The 23,546-nt window shown below is 43.3% G+C and overlaps 1 protein-coding gene across 2 annotated transcripts in view; it reads left to right on the top strand.

The window, feature by feature from the left end:
- Nucleotides 1-254: 254 nt before the first annotated feature.
- Nucleotides 255-23,546, top strand: part of TRABD (TraB domain containing) — a 49,332-nt gene continuing 26,040 nt past the window's right edge. The window contains exons 1-4 of one of the 2 annotated variants that reach the window (XM_077834728.1): nucleotides 255-408; nucleotides 18,689-18,750; nucleotides 22,657-22,735; nucleotides 23,213-23,406. In XM_077834728.1, coding sequence (XP_077690854.1) covers nucleotides 255-408; nucleotides 18,689-18,750; nucleotides 22,657-22,735; nucleotides 23,213-23,406 — 489 coding nt within the window. The remainder of the gene's footprint in view (nucleotides 409-18,688; nucleotides 18,751-22,656; nucleotides 22,736-23,212; nucleotides 23,407-23,546) is intronic. The other variant, XM_077834736.1, reaches the window with a different exon arrangement.

The following is a 23,546-nucleotide window of genomic DNA, read 5'->3' as shown; positions in this document are numbered from 1 at the left end:
CCTCTCTGGCAGCAGCAGGCGGCCGCACTGGGCAGACGGGATCGGGCAGCACCAGCCACGCGCCCCCAGCTCCCAGCCGGGGCAGAGGGGAAACTACTCGCAGCAGCCTGGCACGTGCGCGGGCGGTGCACCCTGGGAGCTGCAGTTTATCATCCCCCGCTTCCCGGTGCGGCGCCGCCCGGGGGGAACTACAGCTCCCAGGGTGCAGAGCGACCCGCTTTTCTCCTCCCCCTCCCCCTCCCCGCCCCGTATGAATGACTAATACAACATGTTGTCCGGCGGCTAACGTGCCCCTCGGAGCCGGAGAGCGCCGCTCGCCTCGGCTTCTCCTTCCCCCCGGGGCGGTGCCTGAGCAGCCGCGAGCCAGCCTCCCTCGCGGGGCACTCACCCTCCGGCGGCGCCCGCCAAGTAAGTCAGTGGGGGCGGGGTGGGGGCTTCATTCTCCATCCCGGCTCGCCCGGGCTCAGGGCACCGAGGCGGGGGCTGCCCGGGCTGTTCCCCGGCGGCGGCGTGTTGTTGCCGTGGTGCAGCTGGGCGGCGGGCTCAGGCCACGGGTCGGGGACTCCGCGGTCCGTGCGGCGGCCACCCCGCGCCTGCCTGCGACAATGTGTCCGAGCAGCCGGAGGGGGATGGGGCTGTCACATTTGTGCTCCTGCTTCGCGTATTCCAGGCTCTTGGCAGAGATTTTTGCCAGGAGGGAAGTTTAATATTAAAAGCCAGGATATCCGCCTTTGCTTCCCAAGCCACGCCGCCCCCGCCCACCTCTGCTGAACGAGTTTCACTCGAAAATATCGCCTCTCTTAGTGATTCTCCACCCTGAAGTGGGTTTTTTCTTTGGGCAAAGGGCGTGCGTGTGAAGGAAGAGTTCAGAAAATGTTTCATCGTTGCCGAGCTTTCGTTTGATCAGGAAGTTGGTAGCATATGGGGGTGGAGGGCGGAGAGAATTCATAGCCTGGGACTTTTGTAGTCTTTCCAGGGGCCTTGTGACCAGTCAGAAACTGACCCTACCGTGCTATTTAAAGTATGTGTCACAAAGTACTTGTATGAAGCAAAAGCTTCTTCTAATCACTTCCTGCTCTGCTCTCCTTCAACTGCTTCATTCCTTTCCCAGGTGCTGGGGGTGGCTCACGTTGCTCATGACAGTCAGGTAATTAGGAACAGGGGACTTTAAAACCTATAATTGCTAGCAAGTTTTAGGCAAGGTACTGTGTACATGCATGAACAGCTCTTTCCGTGGGAGAAATCCCTTCACAAGCAGAACTGTTTGACATTATTTTCATAGTCGGCAAAGTTCTGGAGCTTTGGGAAGAGTTATCTTTTTAACAAACTTCAAAAGAAAATCGGAAGCAGTCATGAAGGGGCAAAAGTGTGTCGACTTAAACCAAACGTTGCAAATTGTTATATCTATTGTTGAATAACTTTAAACAACTTTCAGGGCTCCCCCACACCTCACTATAGATTGGAGAAAATAATTGAAAATCAATATTAGGTTTAAATAAACTGTAAGCCTTAAGTTCTGTGTCAGGATGTACAATGTGATAAAGGTACAATTATTGATGCGTGTGAATAACCAGATAGAATGGCTGTCAGATTTGCTGACAACAAAACAAAGTGAAGTAGCATGCTCTTGTGGACTGAGGACATGGCTGGGAGGTAGGAACCCTAACCCAGGATATGCCACTGCCTTGCTAGATGGCCTTATGCAAGTTGCTTTAAACTATCTGCAAAAAGAAAAGGAGTACTTGTGGCACCTTAGAGACTAACCAAATACCCCTTTTCTTTTTGCGAATACAGACTAACACGGCTGTTACTCTGAAACCATTAAACTATCTGTGCTTCAGTTCCCCTTTCTGTAAAACTGAGATAATGATATTCAGCTCAGAGAGAGCAGGACTTAAAACATTAAATCGATATATAAAGAAGAGGGGGGAAAAAAGCCATTTTTCCCACCACTTGGCCCTGAATGCAGCTCGGGGACAAAGCAGCATGAAGCATTTAAAAAGGCTTTCTTCATATATCATAGCTTCCTAGTTACCAAGGCCAGAAGGGATCACTGTTGTCCTCTAGTTTGATTGCCTGTACAACACAGGCCAATGGCCACAGAACTTCCTCAGCATAATTTGTAGAGCAAGAGTGGATATAAACCCAATTTAAAGTAAAAAATCCATCTTTAAGACAGTGGTCCTGCAAATGGTTGCACAAATCCTTGTACAAATTCCTGTTGGTTTCAAGAGGTCTGTATCCTGGTGCATGAGTCTGTATTAACAGGCAGTATGGCAGGATCAGGATCTTGGTGGTTGCGTGGTGATTTGAAAACAGTGCTAAGAGCTTTGGACACTTCTGTGATTTTTTTTGTTTGTTTGGTTTTTGTTTTACTTCAGTCTTAAACAGCCACCACCACTCTCCCCCGCCCCCATTTTTATCTTATACTCCTGTTTTCTTGTCAGATGTTAGTGTTGTCCTATAACTTAAAGTAAACTCCTGTGAAATAAAGAGCTTGAATTAAGCTCTAAAAGTAGTCATGTTTCACACAGACCTTGGTAGCAAATTTTTGGCCTCAAACCTGCCATCATTTCAGCACATGCTTAACTTTACTCAGATGAGTAGTTCCAGTGAGCTCTAAACTTGGGACTTTTCCCATGTGTTGCTCTTTGCAGGATTGGAGTATTTATTTTTAACCAGTTTCCAGGAAAAGTGTTTGACTTTTGGGTGTGTTTTTTGTAAGGGTTTACTTATCTGAGAGACTTTCATTTTGTATTTATTGAAGTAGAAAACAACTTGACAACTGCTAACTCTCGCTTCTGGAGGAAAAATGCCCAGGAGATTAAACTTTTTGCAGTGACACTGTACTTGTGCATGCATGGTACTGTCAATAACACACACACACAAAATAGAGGAAACTTGCTTCTAGGACTTTTTCAGTCCTCCATTTTCAGCAAATATTAAGCTTACACACAGGGAAAAATACATTTACATAACATTATCTCTAGATATTTAAATTAGTTGACTGTAGTGGGTTGTATGGGAAAAAAAAATGTAAAGGTATGCTAATAGAATTCATTATCTTGTCCTTTTTCTGTTTGTGGATTAAGCAGACTCTCTCACATTTCAGCAATTTGATTTTTCTAGGTTTTGGGTTGTGATTGGTTGTGTGTTTTTTGTTTTGTGTGTGTGTGTCATACCTGTAACATCAGCATCTAACCGTAATATCTCAGTGTTCTAACAGTATACTCATGTCTTGTTTAATTCAGTGATGACAGTGTTAAATGGATTTTTTTGTGTGTGGGGGGTGTATTCTTACTGCTACATGCTGAAAAATAAGTCAGGCACAGACCTAATGCCTTTCTTGTTTTTGGGAAAGGGAGGTGAGTGTAGAGGGGAACCACCTGGAATAGGAATAAAATGTGTTTTGGAGGGTGGGTTTTTGGTTACAATTTTTGTTTATAAATACTGAGATGTAGACTGCCTTATGTATCAAATGTGATTGTTCTGTCCTGAGCAATAATATTGAAGCAGGTGGGCAGACTTGTAGGAAAGAGATCTTTTATTGAGTATGTTGAGTGGACAGATCGAAAATTCTAGAGGGTGTCAAGATCCAGTGTTCTGGTTGGGTCTACCTCTAACAATAAGTTAAACAGGAAGCTGGGGGGAGCAATAGATATGCTGGAGGGTAGAGATAGGGTCCAGAGTGACCTAGACAAATTGGAGGATTCGGCTAAAAGAAATCTGATAAGGTTCAGCAAGGACAAGTGCAGAGTCCTGCATTTAGGCGGAAGAATCCCATGTACTACTACAGGCTGGGGACCGACTGGCTAAGTGGAAGTTCTGCAGAAAAGGACCTGGGGATTACAGTGGATGAGAAGCTGGATATGAGTCAACGGTGTGCCCTCGTTTCCAAGAAGGCTAATGGAATATTGGGCTGCATTAGTAGGAGGGTTGCCAGCAGATCGAGGGAAGTGATTATTCTCCTTTATTCAGCACTGGTGAGGCCACACGTGGAGTATTGCATTCAGTTTTGGGAGCCCTCCACTACAGAAAGGATGTGGACAGATTGGAGAGAGTCCAGCAGAGGGCAACCAAAATGATTAGGGGGGTGGGGCACATGCCTTACGAGGAGAGGCTGAGGGAACTGGGCTTATTTAGTGTGCAGAAGAGAAGAGTGAGGGCGGGGATTTGATAGCTGCTTTCAACTACCTAAACAGGGGTTCCAAAGAGGATGGAGCTCGGCTGTTCTCAGTGGTGGCAGATGATAGAACAAGGAGCAATGGTCTCAAGTTGCAGTGTGGGAGGTCTAGGTTAGATATTAGGAGAATGTTCACTAGGAGGGTGGTGAAGCACTGGAATGGGTTATCTAGGGACGTGATGGAATCTCCATCCTTAGAGATTTTTAAAGCCTGGCTTGACCTGGCTGGGTTGATTTAGTTGGGGTTGGCCCTGCTTTGAGCAGGGGATGGACTAGAGATGAACTGCAGAGATCTCTTCCAACCCTAATCTTCTATGATTCTATGAATATAAAATACTACACACATACTTCATGGCAGAATTCTTTCCAAGGAAAGCTGAAGACACAAAAAAGTCATAGCTCTGCTGGGGCTACAGAATTTGAGAACTAGCAGCCTGGAGAGTGGAATCCACATGCATTCCTGCGTCCTTGGTACCCAACTCAGCTAGGTTCCTCCTAGACCCTGACACTTTCTCCAGTTCCACTCATCAGTTACATATTTCATATTTTATAACAAACACAAATAATTAATTTCTAGTCCCACAAAATGTCCACAGGCCAGAGGTTACTAGCACTTAGCATATAGAGCTCTGAGGAGGCTGTAGGTTCTTATACCATGCTTATCACCTTAATAACTGAGCTCATTACGGTATGTGACTAATATCTATCACATGTGGCTTGTTCTGTCATCCTTTCTCCAGGAGGGAGAAGTGTGTGTGCAATGTAGTGAGGGTCTAGTGGTAGAGGTGCAATTTCCCATCACTATTCATTGGATGCATCTCTCCAGGAAGGACTCAAACCATCTTAGCACAATACCCTGGACCCCTGCTACCTCTCTTAGGTGAGACAGCAGAATCTCATGGTCAGCGGTGTCGAATGCTGAAGAGTGATTCAGGAGGATGAGAATAAATGCCTATCCTCTATCCATCGACAGCAGGCAATCCTCCATCAGTGCCACTAAAGCAGTTTCGGTCCCATGTCATGGCCTGAATCTAGATTGTGAGAAGTCTAGACTATTAGCTCCAGTTAAAACGGGTTCTTCTCTGTAAAGTCATATCTTTACCATGGACTTTAGGCAGGCACTTAGTCCCTGAGCTAATGTGATTCTTCAACAGATGACCAGACGTGGACTGTACTACTTCTGCCTCTTTATCACCTCTTTCCAAATCTGGCAACCTGTCTCTTCTCAGGGGTGTGGATTTTCCCGAGTCACTTTAAACTCAGCTGCTGAAATATGTTGATACAAGTATTCCCTGACACACAAGAAGGCAGAACCATGATCTGCAATCGACTGTGGTCAGAGCTAGTTGCTCCTGCTAAGTCTCAGAGGTGTGGGTGGTGCTGGGGAAATGTGCAAGACATAGATAGAATAGGTCACCTTGGTGATGGTTTTGAAACCAAAAAGAAAAGGAGTACTTGTGGCACCTTAGAGACTAACCAATTTATTTGAGCATAAGCTTAGTCTCTAAGGTGCCACAAGTACTCCTTTTCTTTTTGCGAATACAGACTAACACGGCTGTTACTCTGAAACCGGTTTTGAAACCGGTTCAAATTCCTAAATTTGTGTCTGTTGCATCATTGGGCACCAGATTTCAGCTGATGTGTCTGTTGGATATTTGTAGTATGTAAATAGGAAAGAGATACTACTTGGAAATGAAGATGACTTGTCTGTAAATATTGTAAGATTTTATTTATAAGCATTTAAATTGTATCAGCCTTAAATCCTTCGTACCGTTCTGTTTTTTTGTGATAAAAGTAAAAAGAGACATAGGAACATACCAGATCATAGGAACATACCAGATTTGGCTGGCTAAACTTTCATACTGGGTAAAATATTAGGTTGGGGAAGGGGATCATAGATATACAAAAGGGAGCAATAGATGAGTGATAAGTATGAGTCATGACAGAACCCTGTATCTTCAGCTCCAAAACACAGGTTTGCGCCTACCACTTATGCAAAAAAGAGTTATTTGGTTAGTGAGGAGTAGTAGTAGTAGGATCTTATCCTCTGTGGACCACTTGTTAGAGTGGGATGGGACATACTTATCCAGCGTATTACATAAGCAAATGGATTCACAATAAGCTGGCTGTACCTGACAAACTCAAAAAGCTATCTCTGACAAAATTACAGTTTTAGTATACAAAAGGAATGCAGTAGATTTTAATGTATGTAGACTTGAGTGAGATTTTACTTACACTTTTTCATTGAAAACAAACAGATAAATTGTGTTCTGTCCAAGAATATTGAAGTATCATGGGACAAGATGGCTCAGGGTTTGCTAATGGAGTATAGAGCCTTTTACATGTGGTTGCTGGTTTGAATCCAGCCCTGGTCATTAATGACCATTGTTACATTTCGTGGCTGTTCTGTGATCTGAGTGAAGTACTTTAGTGGTCTCAGTCTAGTGTCCATAGAATGAATGTTCATATGGCAGTTGACACTAATTGGCATCCTTGGCAATCTTGGCAGAGAGGCCAGGGACTGAATGTGCATCAAGGTGGATCGTCTTTCCTCTGAAGCACCTGGCTCTGTCCGAAGACAGGATACTGGGCTAGATGGACCATTGGTCTGACCCAGTATGATTGTTCTTGCATTCCCTACTCCCTAGCACTGATCCCAAAAGAGCAGGGCTGAGGCATATTGGCACGTCAGCATGAGGAAATATGCACGGCTAACAAAGACGTGTGCTATCCCTGTTTGTGGGTAAAGAGGACTTCAGACTGAAGGGTTGTTGGCACCAAATTTGCTCTACACAAATAAAAGGGATTGGAAATTTCAATAGAAGTTGGCACCTAGGTGCTTTTGAAAATCCCATCAGGTGCCTAAATACATTTAAAAATCTGGCCCTTGGGCTCTCAGTGCCTCAGTTTTCCATCTGTAAAATGCAATTAATCTTGCTTCCCTACCTCAGAGTTTGACGATAAATACATTAAAGTTTGTGAGACACTCAGATACTATGGTAATGGTGGGCCATATGAGTACCATAGACATTGCAGACAATTAGGCATGTTTATAAAAAGTTGTTGAAAGTTTGTTTCAATGAAAAATTAAAACAAGTTGTAGCAAGTTCCTTCCCGCTGTTTCTGACCAGTTATACCAATGATGTTTGTGCATAGACTGTAATAAACAGAGCAATTCTAGAAACAGAGAAAAATATACTGTATTTCCTTAATGGAGATGATGATAAAATGTTGGGCAAAACAAATGCTATTTTTCAAGTTTCTGCAGAGATAATAATGAAGAATAAATACTGTATTGGCTTAAAAAAACCTGGTTTCAAAAAAGTAGTTGACCACATCATATCATTAATAGAAAGGGAGAGAATTTTAAAAAAGCCTTTTGTTGATTGACTCCAATTCACTGTCTGAACGGAACAAGTTCTTTAATATTCAGGTGCGTTCAGACAAAGATATAGGGCCAAATTCAATCCGTGTGTGTGCGCATGTGTGCAATTTCTACTGATCTGCCTGAAAGTCCTTTCTTCTTATGCTATGCTTGAAATATGTTCCTACAAAGTGATAGTAACAACAGAGGAGGTGAGGAATGACTCTTTAATGGTAACTTGTTTTTAGTGTCTTTCAGTTTAAAGTCCTGTCTGAACCCTGCATTCATGTGTCTGATGACTGTGTGTTTATCCTCTGTTTGCAGTGGGGAGAATAAGAGATCAGGTACAGTTTCAGGTACCTAATTATACAACAAGAACTGAAACAGTGTGGTGAACTAAGACACCATATGCTAGGAAAAAAACTCTTTATCTGCAACCAATAGTTTACTAATAGAGTCCACCCAAGGAGACAGCAAGCATTCTGACACTCTTACTCTCGCTGATTCCTTTTTCCCCGCCATCAGTGTACCTGCAGTGTCCAAGGCAGAGGTGGTGTTACGGATCATACGTTGGCTAAACATGCTGGATGCCTTCCTGAATTGACCTTGGAATACCCATCATTGACGAGGCTGCTAGGAGAATACAAGGCCTGGTGTGATACAGTGCCAGGCTTTACTTTGGGGAAATCTGCTTTTTCACTATATCCTTTATTTATTCATTTCATTTTGTGCAGGATAGGAATTACTGGAAAAGCATGTCCCTTCCTTCAAAGATCTTCAAGTAAATCTGGGTAGAGGCTCCGCGCCTCCCCCCCCACACCCCCCCCCAAAAAAAATCTTTTAGGGGAGGATATTGCAGTCTCTTCTCCCCAATCCAGGAAATGTCGGTGTAAGTGAAGATGGCTGCCCACCCAAGCTGTCTTGCTGCAGCAGGAGGAGGATGATGGTGATGATAATAATACCACCACTTAGATTTTATGCAATGCTTTTCATGAGGGAACTTTCATCAGTTTCCCCATTTTATAGATTGTGCAGCTGAGGCACAGGGAGGTAAAGTGACTTGCCCGAGGTCATCCAGCAGGCCAGTGGCAGAGCCAAGAAAAGAACCCAGGTCTCCTGAGTCCTAATCCAATGCTATCTCCACTAGGCAACACTGCTGTGTTTCAGGAAATGTCCCAGTCTCACTCCTGCTATGGGCTGCACGGACTCTGGGGTCTTTGACCTTGTGGAAGGCTTTGCATAACTTTGAAATATCAGTCTTCTTTTGTTGCAGTGCTGAGACCCGTGAAGAGGAGTTGGGTAATTTCTTGAGATTCCCTAGTATTATGTGGTTGTATATGTTACTTGTATTACATACAAAAAGAAACTACACTATAAGAATGTTAAAATTGAAAAGTCAAGCACTGAAAAGTTAGCAAAAGCCTGAATTAAGGTTGCCCATGTAACCTTAATTCAGCCTCTTTGTGCATATACATTCTGATACAGGCTTTAATTACATGATCACATACTGTTGTTATTTTTCTAGAGGCCCATGCCTTATTCAGTGCAAGGGATAGATGATGCTTACTGAACAAGCAGCTGTTCAATCTTTTGTTTTTTCCTCATTGTTCAAACTGTGGCCCAGTCTTATTTACCACACACTATTCAAACACTGCTCTGATAAGAGAATTATTCATTTCCTCATGTGCGCTTTTGTATGGCATTCATCCCTGTAGCATCTAAGTGCTTCACAAACATTAATGGATTTCTCTTCACGACACCTGGGGAGCTACAGTGGTAGTATTCCCATTTTACACATGGGGAACTGAGGCACAGAAGCATTAATGTCAGAAGTGTCCACTAATTTTGGGTACCTAATTTGAGATGATATGGGCCTGAGTTTTCAAAGAACATATAACGTTTTATAGCACTTTACTTATTTGTTATGTGCGCAGTTCCCATTGACTGCAGTTGCAGATGTGAGCACTCAGCACTTCTGTAAATCAGACCCCAGGGGTGTCAAGATGGAAATCCAGAAAATGAGGAACGCACAATTAGTGGCCACCTGGGAAAAGTTTGGTTAAATGGCTTGCCCAGCATCACACTGAAAACTCTGTGGCAGAGGCACAGATAGAATCCAGTTCTCCAGTGCAGCATCTAACTGACGTTATTATGAGACCATCCTTTCAGTTCCTGCAGTCCCCGGGCTTATTTACTGCAAACCTTCTGACTTTTTCAACAAATGAGGCAGGAGTCCTACAGACAACAGCCTCCTTCGCTATACAACCCCAACTCATCCCCAGAGCATGTTCCATTCTCGGTACTGCAACTGTACGAGGCAGTTGTCATAGGGTGAGCTGATGTGGTAAGGGTGTCGGTGCTCAGATGCATCCTGTGTCAGATCAGCCCACCTTCCCAGCTGAAGGAAATAAGTCCTGTGATTACAGGACTTAAGACTAGGAGTACTTGTGGCACCTTAGAGGCTAACCAATTTATTTGAGCATAAGCTTTCGTGAGCTACAGTTCACTTCATCAGATGCATCCGATGAAGTGAGCTGTAGCTCACGAAAGCTTATGCTCAGATAAATTGGTTAGCCTCTAAGGTGCCACAAGTACTCCTTTTCTTTTTGCGAATACAGACTAACACAGCTGTTACTCTGAAACAGGACTTAAGACTGTGTCTCAGAGCCAGGCTGCTGGGATATAAAGGACAGCCTGATTTCAGGGCACAGGCTAGATATACAAAGGGAGTAGAGAGGCCCTCCTTAACTGCCAGATAGATGGCCTGGGAGTACAGTCCTGCAGGGAGCAGACCAGGAAGGTTGGAAACCAGTTTGTTGGAGGAAAGCTGAAGCAGAAGGCCTGAGGAGTCAGACCTGCTTGGAGTAGTTGGGCTCCTTCAGGAGACCCCAGGACAGGTTTATAACTCGAACTTAAGTTAAGCTGTCTTATTTTGGAGGAATAAAATTTGAGCCCTGAATTAAAAGGACTGAAATCGGGCAGCTGAGAATGCTTTATGATGCGCTAGCTGGTCAGTTGGCCCATTGGTTTACACAGGGGTGCTGTGGAAAAAAACAGTATGGGATCTTGTGCAGTATGATGATCTTTAATTACATGAATGGGGGAAAACTGGCTTGGCAGCAGCACTGCTGAGAAGGATCTGAGAGTTGTGGTGGATCACAACTTCAACATGAGTCAGCAATGTGATGCTGTTGCAAAAAGGCAAATGCATTAACAGAGGCATAGCATGCAAGTCATAGGAGGTGATAGTACCGCTCTACTCGGCGCTGTTTAGGCCCCAGCTGGAGTACTGTGTCTAGTTTTGGTCACCAGTGTATAAAAAGGATGCAGAGTAACTGGAAAGGATCCAGAGGCAAGTGACACAGATGATCAAAGGGATGGAATCAAGCCATATAAGCAAAGGCTGAAGGAACTGAGTATGTTTAATTTGGAAAAGAGGCGATTAAGGGGGAATATAATAATGGTCTTCAGATACTTGAAAGCCTGCCATAAAAAGATGGAGAAGAGTTGTTCTCTTTTGCCACAGAGGGCAGGAGAAGAGGCAGTGGGTTGAAATGATAGCAAAGTAGATTTAGATTAAATCTCGGGCAAAACTTCCTAACTGTAAGAACAGTAGGACAATGGATCAGATGGCTCCGGAGGTTGTGGAAGCTACTTCGCTAGAGATTTTCAAAAGGAGGGTGGATTGCCATCTGTCTTCAATGGTTTAGACGCAGCAAATCCTGCATCTTGGATGAGGGTTAGACTAGATCAGTGTTTTTCAAAGTTTGGGTCATGGCATGTAAAGCACTGGGTCACCTTGCTCAGCACCGAGGGACTCTGGTGGCTCTGGTTAGCACTGCTGACTGGGATGTTAAAAGTCCTGTTGGTGGTACTGCCCAGCTAAGGCAGACTAGTGCCTACCTGTTCTGACACCGCGCTGCACCGCGGAAGTGGTAATGGGAGCTGCGCGGAGAGGGAGTGGTGCCTGCAGGTGAGAGCCGCGCGGAGCCGCTTGCACGCCTCTGCCTAGGAGCCGGACCTGCTGCTGGCTGCTTCCAGGGCACAGCGCAGTCCGTGGTGCTAGGACAGGCGGGAAGTCTGCCTCTGCGCCACGGCTGCGCCGCTGACCGGGAGCCACCGGAGGTAAGCCCAGGCCCCAATTCCCAGCCCTGAGCCTCCCCAAAGCCAGAACCCCTTCCTGTACCCCAAACCCCTCATCCCCAGCCCTGAGCCCCCCCAATCCAGAGCACTGTCCTGCAGCCCAAACCCCTCATCCCTGGCCTCACCCCAGAGCCTGCACCCCTTGTCCCAGCCGTGAGCCCCCCAAACCCAGAGCCCCAACCCCCTGTCACAGTATTGAGCCCCCCATCTCAGCCCTGAGCCCCCCATCTCAGCCCTGAGCCCCCCATCTCAGCCCTGAGCCCCCCTGCACACCAAACCCCTCATCCCTGGCCCCACCCCAGAGCTTGCACCCAGAGCTCTGACCCCTTGCCCCAGCCCAGAGCCCCCTCCCACACCCTGAACCCCTCATTCCTGGCCCCACCCTGCAGCCCTCACTCCTGCACCACAACCTTCTGCCCCAGCCCTGAGCCCTCCCCAAACCCCTCATCCCCAGCTTCTTTGGGTTGTGGGCATCAACAGTTTTCTTCAACTGTGTCCCCAGAAAAAAAAGTTGGAAAACCACTGGACTAGCTGACCCTTGTGGTCCCTTCTAACCCTATGATTTTATGAACGAGTGGGCTGAATTAAGGTTGCACAGACAACCTTCATGCTGCCATGTCCTAATTTCTGATAGCTGGGTTTTGCAATATCATTTTGTGTGTGGGTGGTTGGGGGGCGTGTTTAAAAAGCAAACTGAAAAAAACAAATATCCTTATGTGGAACCATATTGACTCCAATGTGGGTCACCAGCAGAGTTGGAACCTTTAGATCCAGAGCACAAACCTCTGCCTCTTGGGCTAAATGAGTAATTTATAGCACTGATAGGTTATCTTCGGTGTAGGCCAGCCAGCAGAGAGGAGGAGATGAGGCATGCACTTTGCCAGGGGGGTTCACAGCTATTTGCTGACAGCATAGGAGTGTTAAGACTAGGGCAGGGGTTCTCAAACTTGGGCTCGGGCCCCTCAGGGGGTCACAAGGTTATTACATGGGGGGTTGTGAGCTCTCAGCCTCCACCCCAAACCCCGCTTTGCCTCCAGCATTTATAATGGTGCTAAATATATTTAAAAAGTGTTTTTAATTCATAAGGGGGGGGCGGTTGCATTCAGAGGCTTGCTGTGTGAAAGAGGTCACCAGGACAAAAGTTTGAGAACCCCTGGACTAGGGAATGTTGTGTTCCATTCCAGGCTATGGAGGAGAGTGTTCTCTAGTGGTTACAGACCCTTCAGCCCTTGGCCCCTCCAGTTTTTACCAGTCTCACCTCCCTCACGTTCCCCTCTTGGCTCCTTGACCTAGTTCCCCTTCCCAACTCTTTTTGATTCCTCATCCCAGTCTCCCTACTTGCCCTTCCCCAAGCCCAGCTCCTTGCCACTCAAGCAATTCCCTCATTCTTCCCCTTGCTGCCTGGGCTCCAGTAATGGGAGTTGTGGCATTATACCCATGTATTCTTCATAGAGATATTGTTATGATTATGGCATAACTATGATGTATTTTATGCAAGATAAGGCATATGAGATATCATTGGAAAGGTTATAATTTACTGAATATGATTGTCCTATTTGTATGCATGTCTCTTTTCCTAACTTCAGACATAAAAAATATTGTCTATGCATCTATTACAAATGTGATTACACCTGGAGAATGCCCACTAGGCAGACTGTAATCAGTCTAGATGGCTGGTTTTGAAGGGCCATTAGGGAAAACAATAGGTCTTAGAAGATGCTAATCTCCCACAGGGAAGCCTTCCTGGGGATGCTGCAAACAGCCTCTGAGTTATGGCTGCAGTGACATGTGACCAAGTTGGCTGGTACTGGACTCCATGATAATACGGGGGGTGGGAATCAAACTGGGAGACACAGGATTCCCGCCATATGCAAAAACTATTTAAGGCAGGGGAGTGACATCATTGTGGTTCGTTCTTCATTGACTCCCTGCCTTAGAAAAAGGACTGCTGGAAACACCTGAGAACAAAAAGACTGGACTGCGGGGAAGGGCTGAGCCCAGGTGAGAGTGTTGTCTGTCTTGTGAAAGAAATATCTGGAGTTTTAAGCTGCAAGCAATGCAGCTTGTCTTCAAGAATCTCTGCAATCTGCCTAAAAAAACATTTAGGGTGAGAATTTGTTACTTATAACCAGTTTCTTTAGTATATTAAGTTTAGATTGCATGTTTGTTTTATTTGCTAGGTAATCTGCTTTGATCTGTTTGCTATCCCTTATTATCACTTAAAATCTGTCCTTTGTAGTTAATAAACTTGTTTTTGTTTTGTCTAAAACCAGTGTGTGTCGAAATCATAAGTTGGGGTAGAAAGCTGTGTATATTCCCCTCCACATTGAGGGAGAGGGTGAATTTCATGAGCTTATGCTGTACAGTTCTCTATGCAGTTCAAGACAGTATAATTTTGGGTTTACGCTCCAGAGGGGATGTGAACTTGAATACTGGGCAGTTCCTTAGCTGATCCTTCCCATGCAGAGCTGATCTCAGCATCTATGTATAGCTGCAGCTGGGTGTGTCCCTACCTGTATGTGTGCTGGTAAAGTGCAGTCTGAAGCCTGGGGGAAGGCTGGACTGGCTTGCCTCAGCAATATAGCATATAGCAGCAATACAGGTTGGTGGGTCAGGCGGGGTCAATGGTACCCCAGTTCCAGGCAGCATCCCGAAGGGGAGGGGGGACCCATCACAGGAGTATTGTGAGCACTTGAGAGACAAGTCTCCCTACTCTCAGTTCTTCTGCTTGGTGCTGCAGCAGTCGCTGGCCGGTGAAAAGAGCAGTTGCAAGAAAAGTCCTGCTTGGTTCCTGCAACCTTGGGGTGGAGTACTCTGAGTCAATGGGATGGTGCATGTGAAATGTGGTCAGACCATAGGAGCTGTGTGGGGACAGAGCATATACTTTTCAGTACAGATGGAATCTTTATAGAACTTCAGGCCAAACTCTCAAGTCTCTAATGAGCATGTGCAAACTGAGATTTTTTTGTTTTTGTTTTTTTCAGAGGCTCTGAACGTGGACAAATTTGAACAGATTTTTAGTAAGATTGCAAAAAGCACATCCTAGAAATTTGGCAAGGGTGTTGCCATAGTACAAGTCCATGATCCCAAGCATGGGAGTGCTAAAGCTTCTTAACAGTACCGTTGTAAGAATTTTTTAACATGGGAAAAACAATATATTTTTCTCTGGTTTTGTTTTTGGAAGTGGTTGAACCATTGTCTGAAATCTTCCTCCTTCCATCCCCTCACAAAAAAAAATTGTGGACAGCCAGCATGGTAAATTTCAGCCCAAACAATTAACTTTGGCAAAGTTATAAGCAACTGAAAACAGAATCTTAAAATGGAAAGTGTTGATCAACCTCAGTTTTACTGTGCCGCATATCATTATTTGTATTGCAGTACTGCCTAGAGGACTCCAGCTGAGATTGGCGCCCCATTTTGATGGGCATGATACACACAGTGAGAGACAGTGCTTGCCCCAAAGAGCTTACATTCCAAATAGACAGGACAGACCAAGGATGCTGTTGAGGCTAGAATTAACTAGGTGAAGTTCAGAGAAGATTTTTCTGTTAATTGTGCATAGTGGCATTCACAATTTGGTGAGAATTGGAGATGGTCGTTTTAAATTTTATCTGCGTGATGATTTAGAATCACTTGATGCTTCTGTATAACGTGGCTTGGCAGAACTCAATTTTATTTTATTTTTAATAATTTCAACAGGTAATCTCAGTGTTTTATTTTTAAGCATTTTTTCAATTTTTATCAATTTTAAATTTTCACTGTTGTGCAAAATTATGGGTGTGGGTGTGTGTCAGACAATGGGAGGGGGTCTGACAATGAATCTCAATAGATATTGAGATTCAAAAACCTAAAGCTTCATAATTGCTAAAACACAAATTGTCAACATCACATGTCAAAATATACAGAGTAAATATCTTTAAATCAAAGTCTACTTCTCAAGCAGCATTTTTCTTACTTTGCCTGTCCATAAATTTCAATTATTATTGGTGGAAATAGCTTTTCATTGTTTTTTGTGTATACAGTGATACTTACTGATAAAAACCTAATCCTTCCAAGCCTATGTATAAGAGTTTGCTTTTTAAATGGAGCTTCTAATTTACTCTTTAACTCCCAACTGTAGGTAAAAGGCATGTGTTCAAACTTACCAAACCTTTCAGTTTGCCTCTAGAGCTCAGGTGTATGCGGATGCTGGAAAAACTCTGGGTATTTGTACATAAATGAGAAAATCAAGTGCCAAGTTGACCTAGTACAAAGGAATAGGTCAGTAACTGAGGCACAGCTAATTTGGAGTTATGCTTGTCTGCATTGTCTGTTTAGCATACAAGCTATTTGGAGCAGGAACTCCCTTTCATTATGTTTATGTACAATGCTACTGAGGCATAAAAGACAGGTGTAAGTTAAAATAGCACTTCAGCTACACCCATCCCTTTACCTTAAGTTTTGCATATGTTTTTTTAAAAAGAAAAAGCAGGTGGAGTTGTGGGGGTTTTGTTCTTAACTGCACATTGTAAGAAAAATAATTCTTCTTGAAAGAATGTTAGCAGTTATGTTGCATACGTACAACTCTTGTCTGCATATGGACAAATCATCAGGAACTTAATCCCTTGGAGTCTTTGTAAGTAATTTTTGTTTTGTTAATGTAGTTTGCCCCACAGGCTCAGAGCCTGATCTGTAGCTGCTCTCTGCATAGCATTCCTCTGACTTCATGGGGAATTCTGCCTACAAAGAGTCTGCAGAGTCAGGCTTTTAGGTCTCGTTGTAATTTGTCTTGTTGCCTGAACTGCAGTTGTTCTCCCCATGCCCCTCTCCAGTTTTCTGGGTGACCAGTAGCAGTAGACAACCCTATCGTGTGAATCATTAAGGCAGGTCTATACATATGGGCAGCTGTCTGAGCTACATGCTGATGCTTCTTGCTGCCCTGTTGGATATTTTTTTCTTCTAATATCCAACTTTAAGTGGCAGCCGGAAAGCAATAAAAATCCATTTGAATGAAAACTAGAAGTCTAGCCTGCAACAAAAGACTAAAATGCTATCCTTTTTAATGTACTGCAATAGAGGTGAAGGAGTATGTACAGTCTTTGTGTCTCTTACATCCCAGTGTGCAAAAAAGAAGATAATCTTGGGTGAGTGTCTTCCATGATCTGCTCAGGTAGACTGACTTGATGGAGGGCGAAGTCATGCCTGATTTTATTAGGTGTCGTCAATGCGCTACGTGCTGTACAGAGCATGAAATAAAACCTGGTCCCTGATCCAAAAAGCTCGCATTCTAAGTGTGGTGTCTGAACAATATTATCTCCATGAACCAGGTTACAGAAGACTCTGATTCCAAATCCCTGCATGCTCATTATTTCTTTATTGTATTAACATTTGTTTTGGTGGTTTAACAATCTGTGGAAGAAGTTTGCATAAGGAAGGAATAGTCATTTAGTTCAATAGTTCTTACAATCTGCTGCACGCCCTGGACTAGAGGTTCACAACTTTTCTTATTGCACACAGCATTCCAGATCTACCAGCTGCCTGCGTACCCCTACCCCTCTCATCGCTGGTGTGTGTGTGTATGTTCTTCTTAACGTTGTCTTTAGCCATCTGTCCATATTTCACTGTTACCTACAGATATAGTTAGAATGTGACATATACAACCAAAACCCCTCTTTCCTCCTCCTCCCTCCCGCTCTCCCCCCAAGTTCTGAGCTCAGTTAGACTGGACAGTTGTTGGGCAACTGAACCCATGCTGTACAGTTTTTGGAGGTGAGGGCTCTGTACATCAGTGTCTGTGTGTATCTGTTCTCATTGGTACATCTTGAAGTAAATACCATATTTTATATAACAAATTCCCACAGAGTTTTAAAGCTTTGTCTGAGTAGCCTATTATGAAAATGCAATAAATAATAAATAAGTGACAGTTACATATTTTCTCCCACGCACCCTCCAGAGACATCTCTCATATGCCCAGGGGTACGCGTACCACAGTTTGGGAGCCCCTGCCCTAGACTATAACTGAAGTCCCTTTTTACCAACCTTGCATGATTGGGTCCAGGGAGAAAGAAGGTATTCCAGGTATATGCTGCAGCGTGGAAGAATGCAGCTTGAAAACAAGAGTGGGATGAATTAGGCAAACTTATCTCAGCAGCCTCTAATAGGGTGACCAGATAGCAAGTGTGAAAAATGGGGGGGGGAGATAGGCACCTATATAAGAAAAAGCCCCAAATATAGGGACTGACCCTATACAATCAGGGCATCTGGTCACCATAGCCTCCAAACAGCCTGATTTTTAAGTTCCACTAAGGCCTCTTTTTCCAGACAGAGAGGTGTGTAAAGGGGCCTTAGGGCTACTGAGAGTCAGGCCTCTTGGTTCATAATGTTTTGTGTGATGCATGACACCAATATAAATGTTCGTTATGGGAGGCAAAAACTAATGCCTGGGTTCTCAGCCTGGGGCGTGAGAGTCCACTAAATGGGTCCAGGGTGTGGGGTTTGTGAGCACCTTCCTGTTCTTTAGCCAGGTGGCTGAGGAGTCGCCAAAATAAAGGAGAGGGTGCATAAACTTTTTTTCTGTTGTGATATGGGTCATCTCAGGAAAAAGATAGAGAACCACATGCAATGGAACAACACTTTTCCTATTACCAAGAACTCTCTCTTCTTCCCCCACACCCTCCCTTGTATTTCCTTTTGTGTGTAGCTGATCTGCAGAAATTGATATAACCCTGTACATTGCAGAACACTGGGTAGCTGGGCTAGTAAACTCCAAATCCCCATTATTTCCAACTCCCGTTGATCCAGATGTTTTTGCTGTCTCTAAAATGTTTTCCATAAACAAGTTTGTACTATATATCTCTAGGTTGCTTCTTTTATCTTTTCTGTTTATCTGGAGAAGGTGGGGGATGGAAATGCCTATACTTTTCAGTATTTTTCTTCATTTTTTCATAAATGCTCTGACCTTTGCTAGTTACAACCCATAATCTTTTATTTTCCCCCACCCACCTTTTATTTTTTTACAGGCCTCTTCAGATTAGTGAAATTAAACTACACTTCAGTAATGCAGGAGGAGCAACAGCCCGAGGTAAGGTTTGGAATAACCTCTTCCCCAGTAGTGATGATAGAAAGCACTTGACAAGGCCCAGAATCAGCAAGGTACTTAAGCACATGCCCACTATAACCAGCGCCAAGCATTCAAAAATCATGGGATTAGCTTAAAAATAATTAAACCGTGGGTGGTGGTTGTTTGCTGTCCAGATTTGGGACTCCTAGGGTTTATTTTCAGGCTTTTCTGTGCAACCGGGAGGGGTAGAAGTGTACCCTTCTTTTATTTTTAAGTAAAAGCTGAGATTCTTACCTAATTACCTGACTTCAAGGGCTCATGGTAAAATAGTAGGAGTAACTTCAAGCATGCGAGTAGTCCCATTGTAGGCACCTTAAGTACCTTGCTGAATTGTGGCCTAGATGCCTTTTTCCACCCTTGAATTCCTTCTGTTTCCCTTCTTCTCTTTCAACTCACTTCCCCATGTTCCTGAAATATTTTGCTATGGAAGACGTGTATGTGTACGTGTGTGTGTAATAATCATAAAATTAAGACACTGTTTCATCTGGCAAATAGCATTTACCCCCACCTCCGATTCACCCTCATTATATTGATAAAGCCATTACAAATGGCAGAATTTAAGGGGGTTTTCTATGCCACATATTTGAAAAATATAATATGAAATATTATTAATGTTTGAATAGAGTTGCTTACTCTGAAAGGCTCAAAGAATGGGTACTCAGAGGCTGAGTGGGTACTTGATTATATTGATGATTGTATCTTGTCTATAAATATTCTTTTACTGCAGAACAGGTATGTGGTGCACTGCCTTGAATTACTTAGATTGGGTACTCCAGAGCTGAAGTCAGAAACAGGTTGGGAGTTTGATTGCTACTGGCTGGGGTTGAGAGCCTTGCTGCATCACAGTCAATGGCAAAAATCCCATTGACTTCACTAGGAGCGGGATTTCACCCCTAGTATTTAACAACTGAGAATTACTGACTAGACTAATGAAACGCCCCAAGGATTTGAGAAGTAAAACTTCCTTGCTAAAAGTAGTGTAAAGCTTTCAAGCATCAGATACGTTTTGTCTGTCCTTACTTTCAATTAAAGTGCCCCCAAAAAGGCACCTCTAGGTAAAAATATGAATTAAATGGGATCTGTGATGGGGTAGATGCTGTTGAAACTGCCATATAAGATGAACTTGCAGTCACCAAATACATAATTTACTATGGTATGTGTTTGTTGGGTTGTTCATCTTGGTCCAAACTTTCAAACTTGGATGCATAAAGGGTGTAGCTATATTTGTACTGAAGCACCTAAGTTGTCTGTGTTCAGATTTTTAAATATGGGTTTGGATATTTAACTTTAAGTACCCAAGTTTGTAATTGTTTTTACCTTGGATGGCAAACATGATAAATGTAAAAAGAAAAGGAGTACTTGTGGCACCTTAGAGACTAACCAATTTATTTGAGCATGAGCTTTCGTGAGCTACAGCTCACTTCATCGGATGCATACCGTGGAAACTGCAGCAGACTTTATATATACACAGAGAATATGAAACAATACCTCCTCCCACCCCACTGTCCTGCTGGTAATAGCTTATCTAAAGTAATCATCAGGTTAGGCCATTTCCAGCACAAATCCAGGTTTTCTCACCCTCCACCCCCCCACACAAATTCACTCTCCTGCTGGTGATAGCCCATCCAAAGTGACAACTCTTTACACAATGTGCATGATAATCAAGTTAGGCCATTTCCTGCACAAATCCAGGTTCTCTCACTCCCTCACCCCCCTCCAAAAACCCACCCCCATACACACACAAACTCACTCTCCTGCTGGTAATAGCTCATCCAAACTGACCACTCTCCAAGTTTAAATCCAAGTTAAACCAGAACATCGGGGGGGGGGGGGGAGGGGGGAGGGAAAAAACAAGAGGAAATAGGCTACCTTGCATAATGACTTAGCCACTCCCAGTCTCTATTTAAGCCTAAATTAATAGTATCCAATTTGCAAATGAATTCCAATTGCTATTGGAATTCATTTGCAAATTGGATACTATTAATTTAGGCTTAAATAGAGACTGGGAGTGGCTAAGTCATTATGCAAGGTAGCCTATTTCCTCTTGTTTTTTCCCTCCCCCCTCCCCCCCCCCCCCCGATGTTCTGGTTTAACTTGGATTTAAACTTGGAGAGTGGTCAGTTTGGATGAGCTATTACCAGCAGGAGAGTGAGTTTGTGTGTGTATGGGGGTGGGTTTTTGGAGGGGGGTGAGGGAGTGAGAGAACCTGGATTTGTGCAGGAAATGGCCTAACTTGATTATCATGCACATTGTGTAAAGAGTTGTCACTTTGGATGGGCTATCACCAGCAGGAGAGTGAATTTGTGTGGGGGGGTGGAGGGTGAGAAAACCTGGATTTGTGCTGGAAATGGCCTAACCTGATGATTACTTTAGATAAGCTATTACCAGCAGGACAGTGGGGTGGGAGGAGGTATTGTTTCATATTCTCTGTGTATATATAAAGTCTGCTGCAGTTTCCACGGTATGCATCCGATGAAGTGAGCTGTAGCTCACGAAAGCTCATGCTCAAATAAATTGGTTAGTCTCTAAGGTGCCACAAGTACTCCTTTTCTTTTTGCGAATACAGACTAACACGGCTGTTACTCTGAAACATGATAAATGTAAACTGTGCTAGAATTTCTGAAAGCAGAAATATTGTGGTATGAAAGAATAAGGTAGATGTAGTGAAAAGTTTCCTCCTATGAGGCATTGTTACGTCTTTTGTAGGAAGAAACTAACAAACTTGAAGGTTTAAAAATAGGAAATGTACATCCTTTGGAAATTACGTTGTTTACCAAGTAAATATTGGTAGGTGTTGATTCATTACCAGTGCTTCATTTGAAAGGAACTCTGAATAATTATTGAGCCACATCCAGTCACTGGCTTGAGAATGTGTTGATGAAGAATTCCAGATCCTCCCAACAATTACCAGAAATAATTTGAAATAATGCCCTTGCCTAAACATAGCTCGTAGTTGGGCTTTACTTTGTTTGTAGTATCTTTTGGCATTAATTATATTTCTCTGACTTGCTTGGAGATTTGGTCAGTCCCAAAATACTGCAGGCTGAATTACAGGGAGTGCTCCAAGTCTGCATTGTCTGTAGTTGTATGATGTTAAAGCTTATATGTTAACTAGGAATTGAAGGGATTTTGCTAGTCAAAGAGCTGCTTCAGATATCTCAAGTTGTAAAATTTTTGAGGTAAATATTTGGATATCAAGTCGGATAGACCTCAATCCTTCAAAGACTTACATGTGTGCATTTACTTGAACTATTCATGTGTGGGAAGTAGCTTGTGAATAAGTGTTTGCAGGATCAGGCCTTATTTTGTAGTCAGAGTCAGTCTCTCTCTCTCTCTCTCTCTCTCTCTCTCTCTCTCTCTCTCATATAACTTAAAATGGCATAATACATAACAGACCCTTTTGAAAGAATGTAGATAGTTTGTGATATCTGATTTGCACTCTTCTTAGACTTCCAGTGGTACACAAGTTAAAAAGCTGTGAAATATGTTTTCCATAAGTAGCAATGCTTTTAGAATCATCTGTGCACAGATGATTCTAAAACACACATGATTCTTCTCTATAATATTTTAGAGAGTAGTCTGCTCGATTAGAATGTTTCATCAGATTGTGTGAGCTCTGTATTAGTTATAAATACTATCTCTTTCAAAAGATTTTAAATGCCTTTTGAATATATTTTTCTGTATCATAAATTTCCAGCTTACAAAAGAGCTGTTGAAAAAATCAGATTTTGCTCTCTGTCACTGTCTAACTAATTTAGTTGTTTAAATATTATACATGGATTCAAACTAACCAGACTAACAAGGAGAGAGGAGTATAAACCATTTCATTATAACTCCCATTGTCCTTTGAATTCTTATTTCATGCAGGCTGCTGCAGATCCAATGTCCTCCTCCGATGCACCGGAAGATGACCAAAAGGAAACTTCAGACGCATCACCAAATATTTGTATGTATTAGTTTGATCAGGAAAAAAGACATGTCATAACTGTAGAATGTAAAGCTAAATGTTTGCACTACTAGCAAGAATATGGTGACTAGTCTAAAAAGGAGCTAATGACCCTGTGTAAAAAAGGTAGACATGTAAGTGGGGGAATTTCATCATCATTTCTGCCAAAGCTCTACTGTAAAGGCCAAATCTGAAAACAGCAATGATGAAAAAAGGGCATATTAGTCTAGGGTTTTATCTACTCCCATATTTTAAAACTAAAGTAAATATGTTCTGTTGTTGAGATCATAGTTATACCCAGCTTGTGTTTAAGCCGGGTCCTTCTCTCTAGGCAATACTTGGGTATGTACATATTGGATTCTGTATCATGGCACTACAATGACAGTGATGTTGCACTAGGTCATGAGGACGTTTTGTCATTATGTTACTGATGCAATGTTATCGTGTTGCAATGGCCAAAATAAACTTTTTTTATAGATGTGCATATTTTAATAAAATTTGTAGCTGATGCAGATGCATTTAAAATTCTCCTGGACATGAAGATGAAGAAGAGACAGAAAAAGCCTAATCTACCAAGCACTGTGACCGAACTCGTCACTGAGGAAGGGTCTAAGGTGTTCGTGGTTGGTACTGCCCACTTCAGTGACAGCAGCAAAAGAGATGTAGTGAAGGTAAGCATGCAGGTGGAGCCATTCAGTAACATTTTATTATATGCCTGTGTCAGGGTACCTTCCCCACTCTGAACTCTAGGGTAGAGATATGGGGACCTGCATGAAAACCTCCTAAGCTTACTTTTACCAGCTTAGGTTAA

The sequence above is a fragment of the Eretmochelys imbricata genome, chromosome 1, assembly GCF_965152235.1.
Source record: "Eretmochelys imbricata isolate rEreImb1 chromosome 1, rEreImb1.hap1, whole genome shotgun sequence".
In the NCBI taxonomy this organism is placed as follows: domain Eukaryota; kingdom Metazoa; phylum Chordata; order Testudines; family Cheloniidae; genus Eretmochelys; species Eretmochelys imbricata.
Note: the sequence above shows the minus strand (reverse complement) of the source record. Positions and strands in the feature narration are given on the sequence as shown.